We start from the raw sequence: 16,350 nt of genomic DNA on the forward strand, positions 1-16,350 counted from the left end.
GACTCTTTGAATTATCATATTTTTGCCATAAATGTTGTCCAATATGATTGCTAATTTTAGCAAACCTTGAAAATAATGAACTGATTAACTCTGTTCCTTTTATTTTCGCGTTCCCTTTGTCACGTACCTTCATTTTCGCGCAGTGAAAATTTTCGACATCCACCAAAAAGGAAATAGGAAAATGCTACTTGGCTTCTATCAGATACATAAGTGTGGAACTGTAAAAGTGGAATTTTGTTAATGGTGTTTTGACATTTTTCTCTGATGATAGGATGTGATGTATCTACTGATCTCGAACAGCGTATACAACGTTTTAAGAAGAAGACGACACTTCAAGGTTTTGAAAACATGTTTCGACAGAACCAACCGTCATCGTCAGTTACACTGTGGGAGTGAATTTGGATATTTTTAGTTAATATACGTAGGACATTCAAGTCCAAAAAAATTATTAAAAGGTCTAAAAAGGATCTTGGATCAAAAAAGGTTTGAGGTTTCGAGCTCTCTATCATACATCCACTTGCACAGCACTTCTACAGGACTCCGAGGGTCGTAGCCCTCAAATTTGGTTTGGCGGTAACAGATATTATAGTCTCCGTCGCAGCCGATCTATGTCTCGTCACGCAACGCTCCTCGGTGTGTGGAGGAGCGTTGCGTGACGAGACACAGTACGGCTGCGAGGGAGACTACCGATATTAGAGCAGTTTTCACTTGAGTGTCGAAAGTAGGTTTCGTTTACTTTGGTTCTGCTTTGCTGTGCTCAGGAAAACTCGCGCCACTTTCTCAATCAATTAGAGCCAAGACCAAAACCAATCGTGACTTGCTCGCACGCGTTTTCCCGCGCTTGGCGCCGATTTTATATATTTGCTTCAAGTTCTGATTGGTTCATTGTGATGTTTGCTTTGTCGTGATTGGTCAGAGTAGAGCGTTTGTCGAAAGTAATTCGCTTTTGTTTTGATTTCACCACGCTCTGATATAAGTTAGCAAAACCAAAACCAATCATGCCTTGCCTGCACACTTTTTCCCCGTGCTTGGCACCGTTTACACGTTTTTAAGTCGAATTCTGATTGTTTCATTGCGCTGATTACGTCTTTTGTAATTGGTCAGAGTAATCACTTTGGTTTTGGTTTTCCGCAATTTAACTGGAAAACGCTCCATTTGACTTTTTTCTTATCACCCTAACACTTCCTTTAATGCAACAGTTTACAAAACAATGAACATAACTACATCGTTTGCCATCAGCTTTTCATATACTTTATTTTCCCCATTTTATCCCTACTACAAGCACAGCGAGTACATCATCTTTTAATAATACCGATTATATATCATGGTCATGGTAATGATGGGCTTACTTATTACACATTTACTGGGTAAATAGAGGGGTTTTCAATTGAGTGTTGAAAGTAATTTCGTGTTTCCTTTGGTTTTGCATTACTAAGCTCTGTGATTGGTTAACAAAACTCGCGCCACTTTCTCAACCAATGAGAATCCAAACCAGAACCAATTATGTTTTGGCCGCACGCGTTTCCCCGCGCTTGGCGCCAGTTACATATATTTGGCGGCAATGCATGCAACTACATGTAACTGGCGGCAAGCGCGGGAAAACTCGTGCGAGCAAGTCACGATTGGTTTTGGTTTGCTTCTCATTGGTTGAGAAAAGTGGCGCCAATTTTGTTAACTAATCACAGGGCGTAGTTACGCAAAACAAAAGCAAACGCAAAATTACTTTCGACACTCAATTGAAAACCGTTTAAAAACTACTTGGTATATTATCGCCTTGGAGATGATTACGAGTTAATCTTTGGTTCATGGAATGTGATTCTAACTTTTGAGTCAGTGGATGAAATCCTAAAGTGTGACCATTCAAATGAAAGCTATTGAGCAATACTCTCCTGTGGTACTGTTGATTATGCTCTACAAAGTGGTTCTAGTTCTTAAGTCTGTGGAAGTAATCTTAAGGTGTAACCATATTATTGAAAGCTGTTGAGTTTCCTGTTAGCAACTGTGGCTCTATCGTTTGATTTTGTGGATGAAATCCATAATTGTGATGACCGACTCCAAGTGACACAATACAATACAACAAGTTTATTAACTAAATACTTTTCCAATATATACTTCTGATAAATACTTCTACAGACATGATACTGTATCTTAAGAAAACGTATCCCAGCCCATCTGACCAACTCAAATGCTTCTACTCAATAGCATCCCTCATTCCCTTAACAACCTTTCCCAATTTGATAAACATGTTCAGCATGGGCGCTGTGCAGAGGTTTTTCGCGTTCTCGTAGCACTCGATGTAGTAGAAGGTTGGATTGTTGACATTGCCTTTCTGACCCTCGAACGAAGTTTCCATGTTAATGGAGCATCCGCGAAAGGCCTTTCCCACGCACTGTTTGTACTCCATACCCTCTGTTTGAGAAAAAAAATATCACAATGTTAATTTGTGATATGTGTTTGTCACTTTTCTTTGTTTACAAAGCTTTAAATGATCTTGCTCCACACTATTTGAGGGACCTTCTACGTTACCCTCTGCTACTAAGGAGTCTCCGTTCTTCAAGCAACGAACTCTTACAAGTACCGATATCACCGTTAAAAACCTATGGTGATCGATCCTTCAGTGTTGCAGCACAACTGTGGAATACGTTACCAATGAATCTTAGGAAAAGTCCTTCGATAGACGTGTTTTAGAAATCTCTTAAGACTTATTTTTTTAATCAATTTCTTAGAAATTCTTAATCTCTCCTCTTTGAAAAGTGTGTGATTATAATTAATGTATGATTGTAATTATAATGTCATTATTGTTAGTTCACGAATAGCCTGCATGGCAGGCGCGTTATATATTTTTTGAGCGCGAAAAAAAGCGTGGAGCGTGAGGGAGAGAGACACACGAGGGTGTCTCTCTCGTGCGTGCGTGGCTCGCCCGCCCTATATTTTTCATGCGCCTCTTACGAAGGCTAGTTCACGCAGTATTTCGGATAAATGTTTTTATGAAATCTTTTGATACTTATCTTTTTTTAACAATGTCCTTTAAATTTAATTTGTATTTTTTTTCCAAATTTTTTTATTTTAAGTATTGTAAAGTGCCATGAACTGCTAGCGAAAATTAATGGGTAGGTTACAATTAGTAAATAAACCCCTTCAGGCGGCTGGTATGTCGGCTGATAATGTCCGCGGCTGAGAGATTTGACAAAAATTTCACATTTGCCCTCGAAGCTTCGCCTCTCGGCCAAATATTCATTTTTCGGACAATCTCTCAGCCGCGGACATTATCAGCCGACATACCAGCCGCCTGAAGGGGTTTATTTACTAAACGCGCCGAGTTGGCTATAATCATCTCATGTCCAACAAGCATGAGTGGAATAATTGTTTTATTAAAAAAATCAAGAAATATTGCAAGACCTTACTGATATCGCTTTGCAAGAACAACCAGAAGACAATTCAATGGTCGCTATTTCTGGGGCATGGTATAATGGCTCATATACCATGGCCGCTAAGCCAATCAAATCCCTGGGACTGCATCATACAATGATCAAGTTTCTAATAACAGCCATTTAACCATGCCCGAGAAAAAGTGGCCATTAGATCGTTCTCTGGTGCCGTTACAAAATGAAATCAGAAAGATCTGGTAATATTCGTTGTTTTTAATAGAACAGTTATTCGACGCAGGCTTGTTGTATACGGGATGATTATCTGATTAGAAACGCTCTTTAGTTACGCACGTCAAAAGTATTACACCTTTGACAAGTATAAAAGGTACCTTTGTGGAAGTCATATTAGGCAACATCTTTGCACCAACTGCACTACCCTTGATTAAAGTCAAAGACGGTTATTACCAACTTTGACAACACAGCTAAGCTGGGAAGAGCCACGCCACCTATAACTTAAACCTTCCTCCGAGGAACTAAATTTGGCTACTTACCTATGTTAACCAGCGTTGGTTCTGTTCCCATATCAGCCCGTTCCTTCAGCACAGCTGGAAAACAAAACAAAAAAATTCAAACATTTTTTTAAACTAAAAATGGAAGCCTTGCATTTTGAAAGCATTGAAAATATCATGTTTGTCAGGAAAGCTCCACTGCTTAGCTGAAGATCATCCTCATCAATATAGGATTGGGGAATGTTCCTCGTCATTTTATCAAAGCTACTTCATGATAAATTTAAAAAAATAGAAAAGAAGAGAAGAGAAGAGAGGAGAGGCGTAGAATAGAGTAGAGTAGAGTAGAGCAGAGTAGAGTAGAGTAGAGTAGAGTAGAGTAGAGTAGAGTAGAGTAGAGTAGAGTAGAGTAGAGTAGAGTAGAGTAGAGTAGAGTAGAGTAGAGTAGAGTAGAGTAAAGTGGAGTGGAGTAGAGTGGAGTGGAGTGGAATAGAGTAGAGAAGAGTAGAGTAGAGTAAAGTGGAGTGGAGTGGAGTGGAGTGGAATAGAGTAGAGTAGAGTAGAGTAGAGTAGAGTAGAGTAGAGTAGAGTAGAGTAGAGTAGAGTAGAGTAGAGAGTAGAGTAGAGTAGAGTAGAGTAGAGTAGAGTAGAGTAGAGTAGAGTAGAGTAGAGTAGAGTAGAGTCAAGTGGAGTGGAGTGGAGTGGAATAGAGTAGAGTAGAGTAGAGTAGAGTAGAGTAGAGTAGAGTAGAGTAGAGTAGAGTAGAGTAGAGTAGAGTAGAGTAGAGTAGAGTAAAGTGGAGTGGAGTGGAGTGGAGTGGAATAGAGTAGAGAAGAGTAGAGTAGAGTGGAGTGGAGTGGAATAGAGTAGAGAAGAGGAGAGTATGTAGCGGAGTAAAATCGAATTGAATAGGACAGAAGATAACGATAGAATAGATAACTTTATTTAGAAACGATTCGAAGAGTCTTTTTCTGGGAAATCAGGGCTAAAATTGTGATTCTTAATGCACCAACGGAGACTTAAAGTTTAAAACACAAAGTTTTTAAAACTCATCCGAGTTTGTTTTCCAATATGGAGTCTTGTTTTGATTGCGAGATTTGATAAACGGCCTTGCACAACAATTAGCAAATACAGTCTACTCTGAAGTGTTTTATTTCGTAATGTTTTCATCAGTATATGCTGTATTTTTGAATCTCTGATTAACACAGTCTTGACCATTCAAATGAAAGGTCAATCACAACAGACCGCACAAACAGCGTATTATGAACCAATCAGAACTAGAAGCAAGTACATGTAACCGGTGCCAAGCGCGGGAAAGCGCTTGCGAGTGAGGCACGACTGGTTTTGGTTTCGCTTTTCATTTTTATCGTTGAGAAAGTGGCGCAAGTTTTGCGCGTGAAATTACTTTCGACACTCAATAAAACGACTCTAGTTTGCTAAGCCTTTTTTTATCAGTTCTTACCTTTTCCGATCTTCTCCAGATTACCTGGTTCCACTTCAAGGCATAAACCCGCCTTATGAGCCAGAACGAGATGCTGCCAATGGTAAAGGGCGCTGTACCTAAACATCTCTGACGCTTGGTCACCGAGCTCCAAGGAGATTCGCAAGAAGCACTTTTTCGTTGCCTGTAAAAAAAATGGGAAAAATTGAAAACGCTGAATGAGTCCACAGGTTTCTTATCCTGTGATTATAATATGTAGTTCCGTGTCCCTTTGTAATAAACGTTTCACCTATTGAAGACTCATCCTTGGACTCCTTTACCAGGGTACGTTGAAATGGAACCATTCAGACCAGTCTTTCGAAGACAGAAGAGAGATTTCAAATAACCTTTTCCCTATTCCCCTAGGGGTTTTGCTGCTGTTTCGCCTTTCTCCTTCGCACGACATCCCACCAGCTACCCAGATTTCGCGCGCTTCAACAGAAGCCTGTCATTTAAGACATTTGTTAAGTTTTCGACCGCTTTAACAGAAACCCATCCTGCATAACTCTCGTTGAATTTTTGTGCGGCTGGCAGTCTAATTCGTGTTTGCATATTGGTTCTTAGTGGATTACTCGTAAAAAAAAGAGAGTTTACCATTAAATTTGAGACTTACCTCAAAAAAGTGACAAGCACATTTTAGCTTGTCGGCATCGGTTTCGGCGTGACCCCCCATTCCGTCCAAATCATCTTTCACCTTCAAGTATCCCTCCGCAAGACAAGTGTATACATCGTCTAAATCGGAAGTTCTGCGCTCAACATGAATGGGCTCGCTTGCTGTAGATATGATTCCCAGAGCAAACACAACGAGGAAAACCATCGGATTCATGGCAAACTGAGAGGAGAAGGAAAAATCAAAGCTGCGTCAGTCACAGCCTTCTGTTTTACAAAAAAATATAAACTTGCAAATATCAACAGTCTAGCCTTTCTGCTTACATCTCTCTTATATCATCACATATACCATCTCATTTATTCCATTGCGCATAAGCCACACATTGACATTCAAATCCTAGCAGTATGCAGGATGTTTGTCCCATGAACCTAGTTTAATAGCCTTAGCTCCCATGAGTCTGATCTCCTGTAGGCAGTAGCTCAGTGGTAGAGCATCCGGACTAGTAATCGGAAGGTCTTAGGTTTGACTCCTGATAGTAGTACTTTTCTCGCATTCATACTAGGACAATATTTTAGTATTGGGATCATTAAAGTGTGAACGCTATTTACACAAACATATTTTGCTGTTAATTGGTGTTATTTGGGCAGCAAAATTACGAGTCAAAAAAATTTATATCCAAAGAAGGAACTGAAGAAGATTGTCTCTTTCAACGTTCACTGAAATGAAAAGATTTTAAAATGATCAAATCTGGTTAAGTTTGGTTCCCATTAGCGACCTATGGATCATAATTATCATTGTGTTTGCGATTTTGATTAGGGTTATGCTTATGATTATGATTATTATGCATAATTATGGGAATGATAAACCTTAGGTGATGTTTATCAAATGTGGGCCTTAGCTGAAGTTACTCAACTGACTTTATAAATGCGCGAATTTACAGCTCTAACCTTTAATTATTCCTTTTGGAGATCTTGTTTTGGTTTCTCAATATGTTGTTTGCGTCAGCTGATTAAAGTGCTAATTAAAAACAAGTTCAAATAAACTAAGATATTGAGAGCTCTGCAAAATAATTAGTACTTGCATTACAACAAGAATCCACGCAGCATGGTTTATCAACTTGAAATCCGTAGACTTTGCATTGGAAACTACCCAGCTGGAATTAAAGATTTATACTTAATAGCTATGGCCACACTCATTTAAGTCTTAAGAAAGTATATTCATCTTCTACAGCAAAATGGACAGTGTCATTTGAACTGAAAAGTACTGCTCAGTAGCTTTCATTTTAATGATCACACTTTAGGATTTCATCTACAAACTCAAACGTTAGAACCATCTCAGTGTACAGCATAATAAACAGCACCACAGGAAAGTATTGCTCAGTAGCTATCATTTGAGTGATCATACACTAGCGTTTTCGCGAAAGACTTTTGACAAGATAGAATGTATAACATTATATGACTCTGTGTTTACCTTCGGGAGCGAGATAGTTAAGCTTACTCAAACAAACACTCTTTATTAACGGTTTGCTGACGAGTTTTCTTTAACGGCGAAACGCTAACCAAACTATTGAACACGAAGTCCATAATTTTTCGTAAGAAAATGAAAACACTAAAATACCAAAACTTTGCTAGTCTGCAGTGTTTGGCCTGGAATTTCTCCAGCCTGACAAATGTATCAGTCGTAAATTGGTACATGTTTGTTGCTAGGGGATTCGCTACTTTGTGAATGCAAAAAATGAAATCGTTACCGTTAATGAGATAATATTGGCATTGCGTCAAAGCAGCATTCTTGAAAATTTCCCTCCCATGTTAAAATCTCGTGATAATTAAATAGAGAAGGTTTATATCTCGGTTTCTGGAACGTTTTTGTTTTTAGCCATTGCATCAGGTTAGGACAAAATGTTTGTGCAATGATATTAGGTCAAGATTTTATCGGGCGAAAAAAATAAAAAACAAAAACAAACTCCCAAATGTGCGCGATCACTAATGGCCGCAAATGTGTTTTCGTTTCACAAGTGCATCATCACACCTTCGCTACATCGAAGTCTCCTGAGTCACCAGCCAATCTTAGCGTATACATGAAGCTCCACTTTTTAATTCTCCTTCATTTACAAAGAGATTATTTTAAGAAAATATATATACTTAAGCGTTATACTCAACTCAACACCACAAAACACACCCACTGAGCCTGTTTGTAGATAGTAAAGGTCTTTTTGTGCGTGCGAAACTGTCAGATCCAACCTTGGTCGTGCGCAAGTCTAACCGTGATATCGCAGGGCCGGCTGTGTCGAACATGTTTGAAACTTGATACAAATTTTTAGGACTTTTCAGAGAACGAACGGCGATTTAGCGCTGAAATCGCAGTGATATTGCAGCTGGTTTACAAGTGCAATTTGAGGTTACAGCCTCGCGCGAGAAAAATTTGTTTTGAAGTGCGACAAAAGTTGTACAAAAAATCGCTGGGTAAAAGGGCCTTAAATATTCCTGGCGGCCAAACATACGTGCTCCTGAACTTTTCAAACAGGTGCCAAAAACGACAAAGTAACGTCTTTTTTGTAACACTAATTCCAAACACCACAGATTTGCTGTCAAAATATCTCTTAATAAAATATTGAAGCCGAGAGCTAACGAAGTTGCCTTTTCAAGCGTCACTTTAAATAAGCGAAAAAAAAGATAAAAATCGATTGTTATGTCATTGTTGATCGGAAATACATAGCTGAGTTTGGTCGACGTAACGGAAAATCTTTGAAATAGATTGCTAGTTTTAGTCACTGTGTAAAAAAATTGACTCTTTGAATTATCAATTTTTTGCCATAAATGTTGTCCAATATGATTGCTGATTTGAACAAACCTTGAAAGTATGGTACCATTTAAACCGCAAGAAAAAGTAATGTAATTAATTTCGTCCTTTTTAATTTAGCGCGTTTGTTTCTCTCGTTGCGTAATCGACGCGCAGTGAAAATTTAAGACGTCTAGAAAAAGCTGGGAAATGCGAAAATGTTACTTGCCTTCTATAGCACAAAGATGTGGAAACTATATAAGTAGTTCCGATTAAACAGGAACAAAAATAATGAAATTAACTCTGTGCTTTTTATATTCGCATTCCTTTTCTTTTCGATACTTAAATTCCAATTTTCGCGCAGTGAAAATTTTCGACGTCCACCAAAAGGAAATGTGAAAATTTTACTCGTCTTCTTCTTAGATGTAGAACTGTAAAAGTGGTTTTGATGAGGGAAGTTAACACTAAACCAAACAAATTTATCCTAATTCTTTTTAATCCCCCTTTGTAATATAAATGTTTATTGTTTTTATGTTCTGTACTAAATCTCGTTGTACGTGTGAAAAAAAAATTGAATTTGGATTAAGGTGATTCCGACGCTCGCATTTAGTGGTCGTGAAAAATTCGTTAATTCGTTTTATTTCAAAATTGTTGGTATAGCTTGATAGCCAGCCCTATAAGCTTTAATTTGATATAGGGGTTAAGGTATCTACAGTTTAAACCTGACGCGCTACATCGCTTGGACGCGAGACACCTCTAAAACCTCTAATGGTATAAGGTAACCTTAATCAGATTTTTCCCGCGAAAATGTTCAAGGCCATTTAAGACAACGATTTTGGCGAACTGAATGATTCTAAGCCCAGTGAAATTTAGTAAGGCATGTTAAGGTATGAAAGGGGGATATACAGATATAGCTCCCCTACCTTTGTTAGTTGTCAATATGAAGATTTTAAGAGGCGGTATCACTTGGAAAAGCTTCTCAAAACTAATCAGTAACCTTCCTTCCACCCTATTTTGTAATTTACCTCAGAAGTAGTTGCTAGGGAATAAGTTGGCAGCTTAAACAATATCAGTAGTAATTTACTCCTAGAAAAATAAAGCTGCGTTTGTGTCATTAGATGAATATGTATTGTATACTTATTTGAAATACAGCACCCACTTGTTCAGTGTAAATTAGTGTCCCTGATAGAAATATCTAGAAATATTTGTAACTTTTTGTAGTAAGAAACCTTTGAAATTTTTACAAAGTTTTTTTTACAAGTTAGCCAATCAGGATATCTTCCTCCTTCTTCATAAAATACGAAACGACATGTTTTCAATATAATTCGTTGTTGCATCACTTGCCTGTTGGACTTGGCAAGGTGGCATGACCGTTAATCAAATTCAGGTATCCTGACGTGTAGGAAAATATTACCTAACTTCTCTCAGGAAGAACAAGCTACAAGCGGTTTTTAGCAATTTCCTCAAACTACACGAGAAAAACTTAAAACAAATTGGCCATTTTTTTCCAGTTGCAATTCATTTTCATCTTAGCCATTCGCGCCAAAAGATAATTAATACTGGTCTCTGTGCACTAGTAAGGTAACTTTTACGGCTATTTATTTTAACAACCTAATGTTAAGACGAAAATTGTTTGATTCGGTGGGCCTATCTATTAAATATAATGTCAGGATAGCTCGTTATGCTAGTAAAAAGTGGGTGATTATAGAAGCTTTGGTTCTGTAATTTTTAGGGAATGAGGTTTGCATGTGGGTGAATGAACTGAACTTCTGAATTATTTAAGCAGCTGCCGGTTTTGTTTAAAATTGGTCGACATCTTGATGAAGTGGTCCTTGAGAAAATGATTACGCAAGTTGGATTCTTAAATGACGAGAGGAACGCCTCTTAATATTCTTAAATATCACTTACAAATTTCATTCATTTTACACACGTAAAGTTACGCCAGTCGAAAATCTCAAGAAAAAAGAGGAAGAAGAAGAAGAATAAAAAAAGCACCTTGGGCCAGTTATTTGATTTCAAGGGGCAGTGTCACGTGATTTTACTATATTTTGGCGAAAAGTGCCCAAACCGCATTTGACAAAGTACCTTTGCATAAATATGAATTTTCTCTCAGAACAGAGCGGAGAGAAATATTAAGTAATTTCTCCCAGGGAGAGCAAACCACGATAAGTTTTTAGCAATTTGCCCGAAATATACTAGCTTCCTACGCATACGTTCTTTGGGCTCGTCACGCATTCCTCCTGCCCCCACCGTTGGTGGAGGAGGCGTGACGAGTCCAAAGAACGCGTGTGCAGCATGCAGGTGTAGGACGCGTACGAGGTTAAAAATACACGAGAAGAACTTGAAAATATTGGCATATTTTTTCAGGTTGCAATCCATATTCATCTTAGTCATCCATGTAAAAAGATAATTACCGTGTAGCATGAAAATTTTGCGGGTTCTAATTTGTGCGGATTTTGCGGATTGACCTCGATCCGCAAAAATTAGTTCCCGCAGAAAAAAACACCCGCAAAATATATAAAAACTCCGCAAAAATTAACTCCCTTCAGTCAAATTAAAAACTCCACTTTTAATAGGTCTGAGCCATTGGAGCGATATCGTTGGAATTAAACAGACCAACCATGCTCTAGTGGCGCTTCTGCGGCGGCCTGCACAGAAGTTATTTCAACTCTTGAAACTTCAACTGAACAAGAGTGTTATTATCATCGACTGAGTCTGCCTCATTGCGTTACAGTAGGGCGAAGTTTTTGCATTTTGGCAGGCCGCTCCCAGTTAGGTTTCAAAGTTGTATCAGCTTGCTACATCTTTCACTTGAAAGCCCCTCTGTTACCCTGCGAGCAGAGGCCCTTCGATCTTCCTAGATAAGTCGGGAAGAGGAAGGGACTTCCTTCCCCTTCCCGACTTATCTAGGAGGATCGAAGGGCCTCTGCTCGCAGGGTACCCCTCCGTATGCTTAGAAAGGTTTCAGCTACGGGTAATTCAAACATTCACACTGCTTTCTTGTAAAATAATATACTGCTTGGTTGTGCATAGTAGGCCAGGTAGGCTTTTTGTTTTGTTTCGTTGTTGTTCAGTCACTTTATGCAGTAAGGTATTATAGTGATATGTCTCTAATACGTAAGAAGAGTGATCTGTGACTCAACATACCGTGCAATAAAAGTTAAAAGTATTAAGCTTTCTTCCACTCAAATGTTCAGCTGCTTGAACAGAGCATCGCAAAAATTAGTTCCCAGCAAAAATTTCAGTCATCTCGAACCGCAAAAATTTGTTCCCGCAAACCGGCACAAAAACTCGCCAATCCGCAAAATAAAACTCCCGCAAAATTTTCGTGCTACACAGTAACACTAGTTTCCGTGCACTAGTAAGGTAACTGTAAAAAAAATTGGAACCATTATTTTGATTCTTCGATCGATCACAGAAATATGCTTTTAGCCTACTCAAAGTGAAACTGCAGATAGGTGACGTATGGATTTATAAGCGAGTCAGATATTAAGATGGATATCAAGTCCGTGCTATATGCCTTGTGAACACTGTATACGAAAGCTGAAAAGAGTTACTGAACTGCTTCGGTTTCTGTGACTCGTATTAAACTTGGTATACTAAGCTAGACTGTATTTTGTTAAACGCAGTCTGAACTTCGTCTACATACGCACTCCCCCTTTTGAGTTGGCTCTTACAACTCGAAGCCGACTTTCCAGACTATTTTCTCCGTATATTCCAAACTTTAATTATGCACTGGACCGTTGCAAAGTCGTTTGCGTAACACGATCTCTTATAATAAGGTAATTACCCGATGAAACAGTTATCAGCGTCTTTAAGAATTCTCAGTAGAAACAGCTGAACGAAGAGTGCTATTGCAAAAGTTTGACAGGGAAAACAAAACTGACCACAAAACTGAGTTAGCTTCGATTCAAGTTCAACCAGTGCGGAAGTTACGAAAATATAAGTAAGAGTAACGAAACGAAGAGCAAGTGGTAATTTGACAAAATAGAGAATGATTTTTACGCAGCCAACCCAAGACTGCGTTAATTTTCGAATTTGCTATAAAAAGAGGCTGATAAGTCATTTTTAAGCGGAAGAATATTGCAAGAAGTAAGTGAGAGCCCCACGCGTTTGTGCCCAGGCTCTCGCCGGATAATTTGACGGGTAAGTACACTTTACGGTAACATACACAATGAACTCTTGTCACTGTAGAAGGCGAACGCGGAAGCAAAACATCACTTTTGAAATTATCATGTACTTGGGCAAAAGTTATCGTTTTCTACGTTGTGGATTGCACAGAAAAAGTCTTCTAGAGAGCGCTTCAGCGATTAGAACGATACATGAAGGCAGTGCAGTACACGGTGCTCTTGAGCAGTTGAAAGATCTAGCAGTAACTCCGGAACAACCAGAGCTTTACAAAGAAGCTGTGAAGATATACAACCCCGCTTACAGCGCCGAGCATCCAGCCTTTGTTGCCTTTCCTAACAACACTGAGGACATCAAGCGTTGTCTGCAGATAGCAACCAGGACTGGTGTGACTGTGGCTGTTAAATCCGGGGGACACTGCTTTGCTGGTTACTCCACCACTGACGGGAAGGGATTTGTCATCTCCCTTACAAACATGAGTCAAGTTCAGATTAAAGAGAATAAGGTTTCTGTGCAGGCTGGAGCGAGCTGGGGAGATGTGTATGCTGCATTGGATAATACTGGTTATGTTGCTGTGGGTGGGTGTGTCCCTGCAGTTGGAATTGGTGGGTACATTCTTGGTGGTGGGTACAGTATGCTGTCACGTGCATATGGTGGATTGGCATGTGACAAGGCAGTGTCATTTACCATGGTAACAGCTGATGGGAGCAGACTCGTCCAAGCATCAGCCACAGAAAACCCAGACCTCTTTTGGGCCTTGAAAGGAGGAGGAGGCGGTAACTTTGGAGTATTGGTTGATGTTACCTTAGAAATATGTCCACGCCCAAAAGACTTTATTTGGAGTCGACTCATTTACGATGATGCTGATCAAAGTGAACAAGGGTTTAATGCTGTTGGCAGGAATTTAAACAAATTTCCTAAAGAGCTGAATCTTGACATGGCCATTCATGGTTACTTTGGAAAAAAGACTCTGACACTGGATGCTGTATACTCTGATATTCACGAGGATAAGGTGCAATCAAGTCTAAAGGCTCTTCACCCAACAACTGAATCACCGCCCCAGACATTCACTTCATATCTGCAATTTTCAACTGAGTACAGTAAACGTCATGGCTTTGTTCACCAAGAGGTTGAACCCATCTACGTCAAAGGGGTAATGATAGATGCTTTCCCTCCATCTTTGGCCAACTATTTTGCCCATGTTGATATTCCACCAGAATGCCTTTTAGAGTTTGTTCACATGGGTGGTGATATTGCAGAGCATTTGCCAATGTCCACTGCTTTTCCTTTTCGCTCAGCGCAGTACAGCTTTTACACATATGGCAGGTTTAATCTTCATGATCCAAAAAAAAGAGAAGAGGTGTTTAAATTTGCAACATCAGCATATGACACAGTGAGGGAGTCCGGATGTTCCCTTGGTAGTTATGTGAACTATATGGACCGGCATCTCAAGGACTGGGGCAAGAATTTCTATGGTGTGAACTACACACGCCTTTGTGAAATTAAGCAAAAATGGAATCCAGTAGGGCAGGGGTCATTGCATTTCCAGCAGGAGATTGGCTCCTCTTGGGAGCCAAGTGAGAAGTAATATATCAAACACAAGGAAGAGCGTTTCCTCCGATTTCCAAACACCGAGAAGTAGGTTGGAAACACGAGGCGCAGCCGAGATTTTTTAACCAACTTTGAGGTGTTTTGAAATAGGAGGAAACCCTCTTTCAAGTGTTTGGTATAGCTTCTCAAACTATTAATAATTCTTGGAGAAATTCGAAGCAATAGTTCACAAAATTTTATGATAATTAAGATCAATTTTCTAAACCTCCTTCACGGTAGTGATTTGCTTTGTTTTGGCTTGATGAATTATTAATGAGTTTGAGAAAGGTTATTAATTTTTGGTGTTAGCATTCTCACTTTGGTTTTAGTGTTTTAATCTTTCGAGTGTACTGTGGAACCTTGATTTAAGGAACTACAAAGGGACTAGGGAAATTGGTTCATTACGCGGGATGCCCTGAAGGGGCATACCGTGTCTAAAAATGGGTTGATTTCTTTTTTTTTTTTTTTTTTCTTCCTCGTAGCTACAAATCTGTACATTGATTTATTCATAAAACTCACCCCTCTCCTACTCGGGATGTATTGTTTTGATTGTCTTCAACAGAAGCAGGCCAATCAAAATCCATTCTTGTCGCTTAAATCGCGAGGGAGGGGACCCACTCACCCCTACCTGTGTGACGTCAACGCATCATTTGATCTATTTATTAAAAACAGATTAAATTTGGCGCCATGTTGTTAACATGTTCTGGACTCAAGTGTGCCGTTTTTAAACGGAAATTTCACCAGTTTGAAGCGGTGAATCGAAAGAACAACTTCTAAGAAGCACTCGACATTTAAAACGGTGGAAATTGGTAAGTTCATGGCGAAGGAATCGTCTTTGTTTGACAGTCTTAGACCACGAGGCGAGACTAAAGAGGTCATTGAGAAGCTTACGTTATCGTAATGGAATTCCACAAATTTCCGATGATAGTCTGAGTCGCGTAATACAAGGGAAACAATGTAACGCGATCGTCGTGGCTCAAACTATTCCATTAGCAAGGATAGTTTTATCAATCGGCGAAGCATACAGTTGGAATAAATGAATCAGCCCCAGCATCACGCGTAATGCCAGTATAGCAGGCATCTTGTTATATTGAGGTTCCGATCCATACATTTTAAAAGGCCAGGCTGGATAATATCATTTGTTTTACCGATGTCTTCACTTTATAGAGGTTTGTTAAATCAAGGTACCACTTCATACTGTATAATTGGCAAATAACACATCAGTTTTATTGTTTTGCAATGTTATGTAAAAAAAATCCTCTCAGGGATTAAAATTTTTGTTCAAAGTGTTAAAAAATGTTTTACACTAAAACAGAGCTTCTAGGAAAAAAAACATTTTATTATGTTTTCCAATGACTGAGAACACCAGAACTAGGGACTTAGACAATAAACTAATTTCTACTAAGGTAAAAAAAAAATTAGAGGAGGAGAAAAGGGGATGAGAACAAACAAGATCCCTCATGTATCCGAAAGCTGGACACAATAAATATTGACGAAGAACTATTGAGTTAAGAAATAAATGTAATTGTAAATAAATAAACAAATAAATAAATAAATGAAAAGTTTTCCCCTCAGTATAATTTGTTGGTCTTGGAATATTCTTTGTTTGTTTTTTTATTTATTTAATATTTTTAATATGTACTGGATTGATAGTTATTTGGCATGTTCACGTTTAAACGAGTCCTGTACTCATCCGTGTAATGTGGATAAATAAAATACCTACCTATCTACCTACCTACCTACCTACCTAAATAATAAAGTTGTACTGATTTGTATATCACATAATTCCATGACAAGATGGTCAAATGTGCGTTTTCAACATAGGGTACTCTCCAGATTGAATTGGAATTTGGAAATGCAGGGCTATCAACTCTCCCAGATAATCCAGGA

At 38.9% G+C, this 16,350-nt stretch overlaps 1 protein-coding gene across 1 annotated transcript; it reads right to left on the reverse strand.

The window, feature by feature from the left end:
* Positions 1 to 1,228: 1,228 nt before the first annotated feature.
* Positions 1,229 to 9,797, reverse strand: LOC146481897 (uncharacterized). The gene is made up of 5 exons (XM_085108033.1): positions 9,666 to 9,797; positions 5,968 to 6,186; positions 5,337 to 5,499; positions 3,920 to 3,973; positions 1,229 to 2,409 (listed from the first exon to the last, which is right to left on the reverse strand). Exons 2-5 carry the CDS (start codon positions 6,178 to 6,180, stop codon positions 2,192 to 2,194), a joined length of 648 nt encoding a protein of 215 aa, XP_084964159.1. The 5' UTR covers positions 6,181 to 6,186; positions 9,666 to 9,797; the 3' UTR covers positions 1,229 to 2,191.
* Between the last annotated feature and the right edge of the window lie 6,553 nt (positions 9,798 to 16,350).

The sequence above is a fragment of the Pavona decussata genome, unplaced genomic scaffold, assembly GCF_977016875.1.
Source record: "Pavona decussata unplaced genomic scaffold, jaPavDecu1.1 SCAFFOLD_48, whole genome shotgun sequence".
In the NCBI taxonomy this organism is placed as follows: Eukaryota; Metazoa; Cnidaria; class Anthozoa; order Scleractinia; family Agariciidae; genus Pavona; species Pavona decussata.

Bases quoted from the DNA above. Each gene is read 5' to 3' on its own strand.
- LOC146481897 (XM_085108033.1), bottom strand. From the start codon at position 6,180: ATGAATCCGATGGTTTTCCTCGTTGTGTTTGCTCTGGGAATCATATCT. The intron at 5,500-5,967 runs GTAAGTCTCAAA...TTTTTTTTACAG, and splicing joins GTGCTTGTCACTTTTTTGAG to GCAACGAAAAAGTGCTTCTT. The intron at 3,974-5,336 runs GTAAGAACTGAT...TTTGTTTTCCAG, and splicing joins TCTGGAGAAGATCGGAAAAG to CTGTGCTGAAGGAACGGGCT.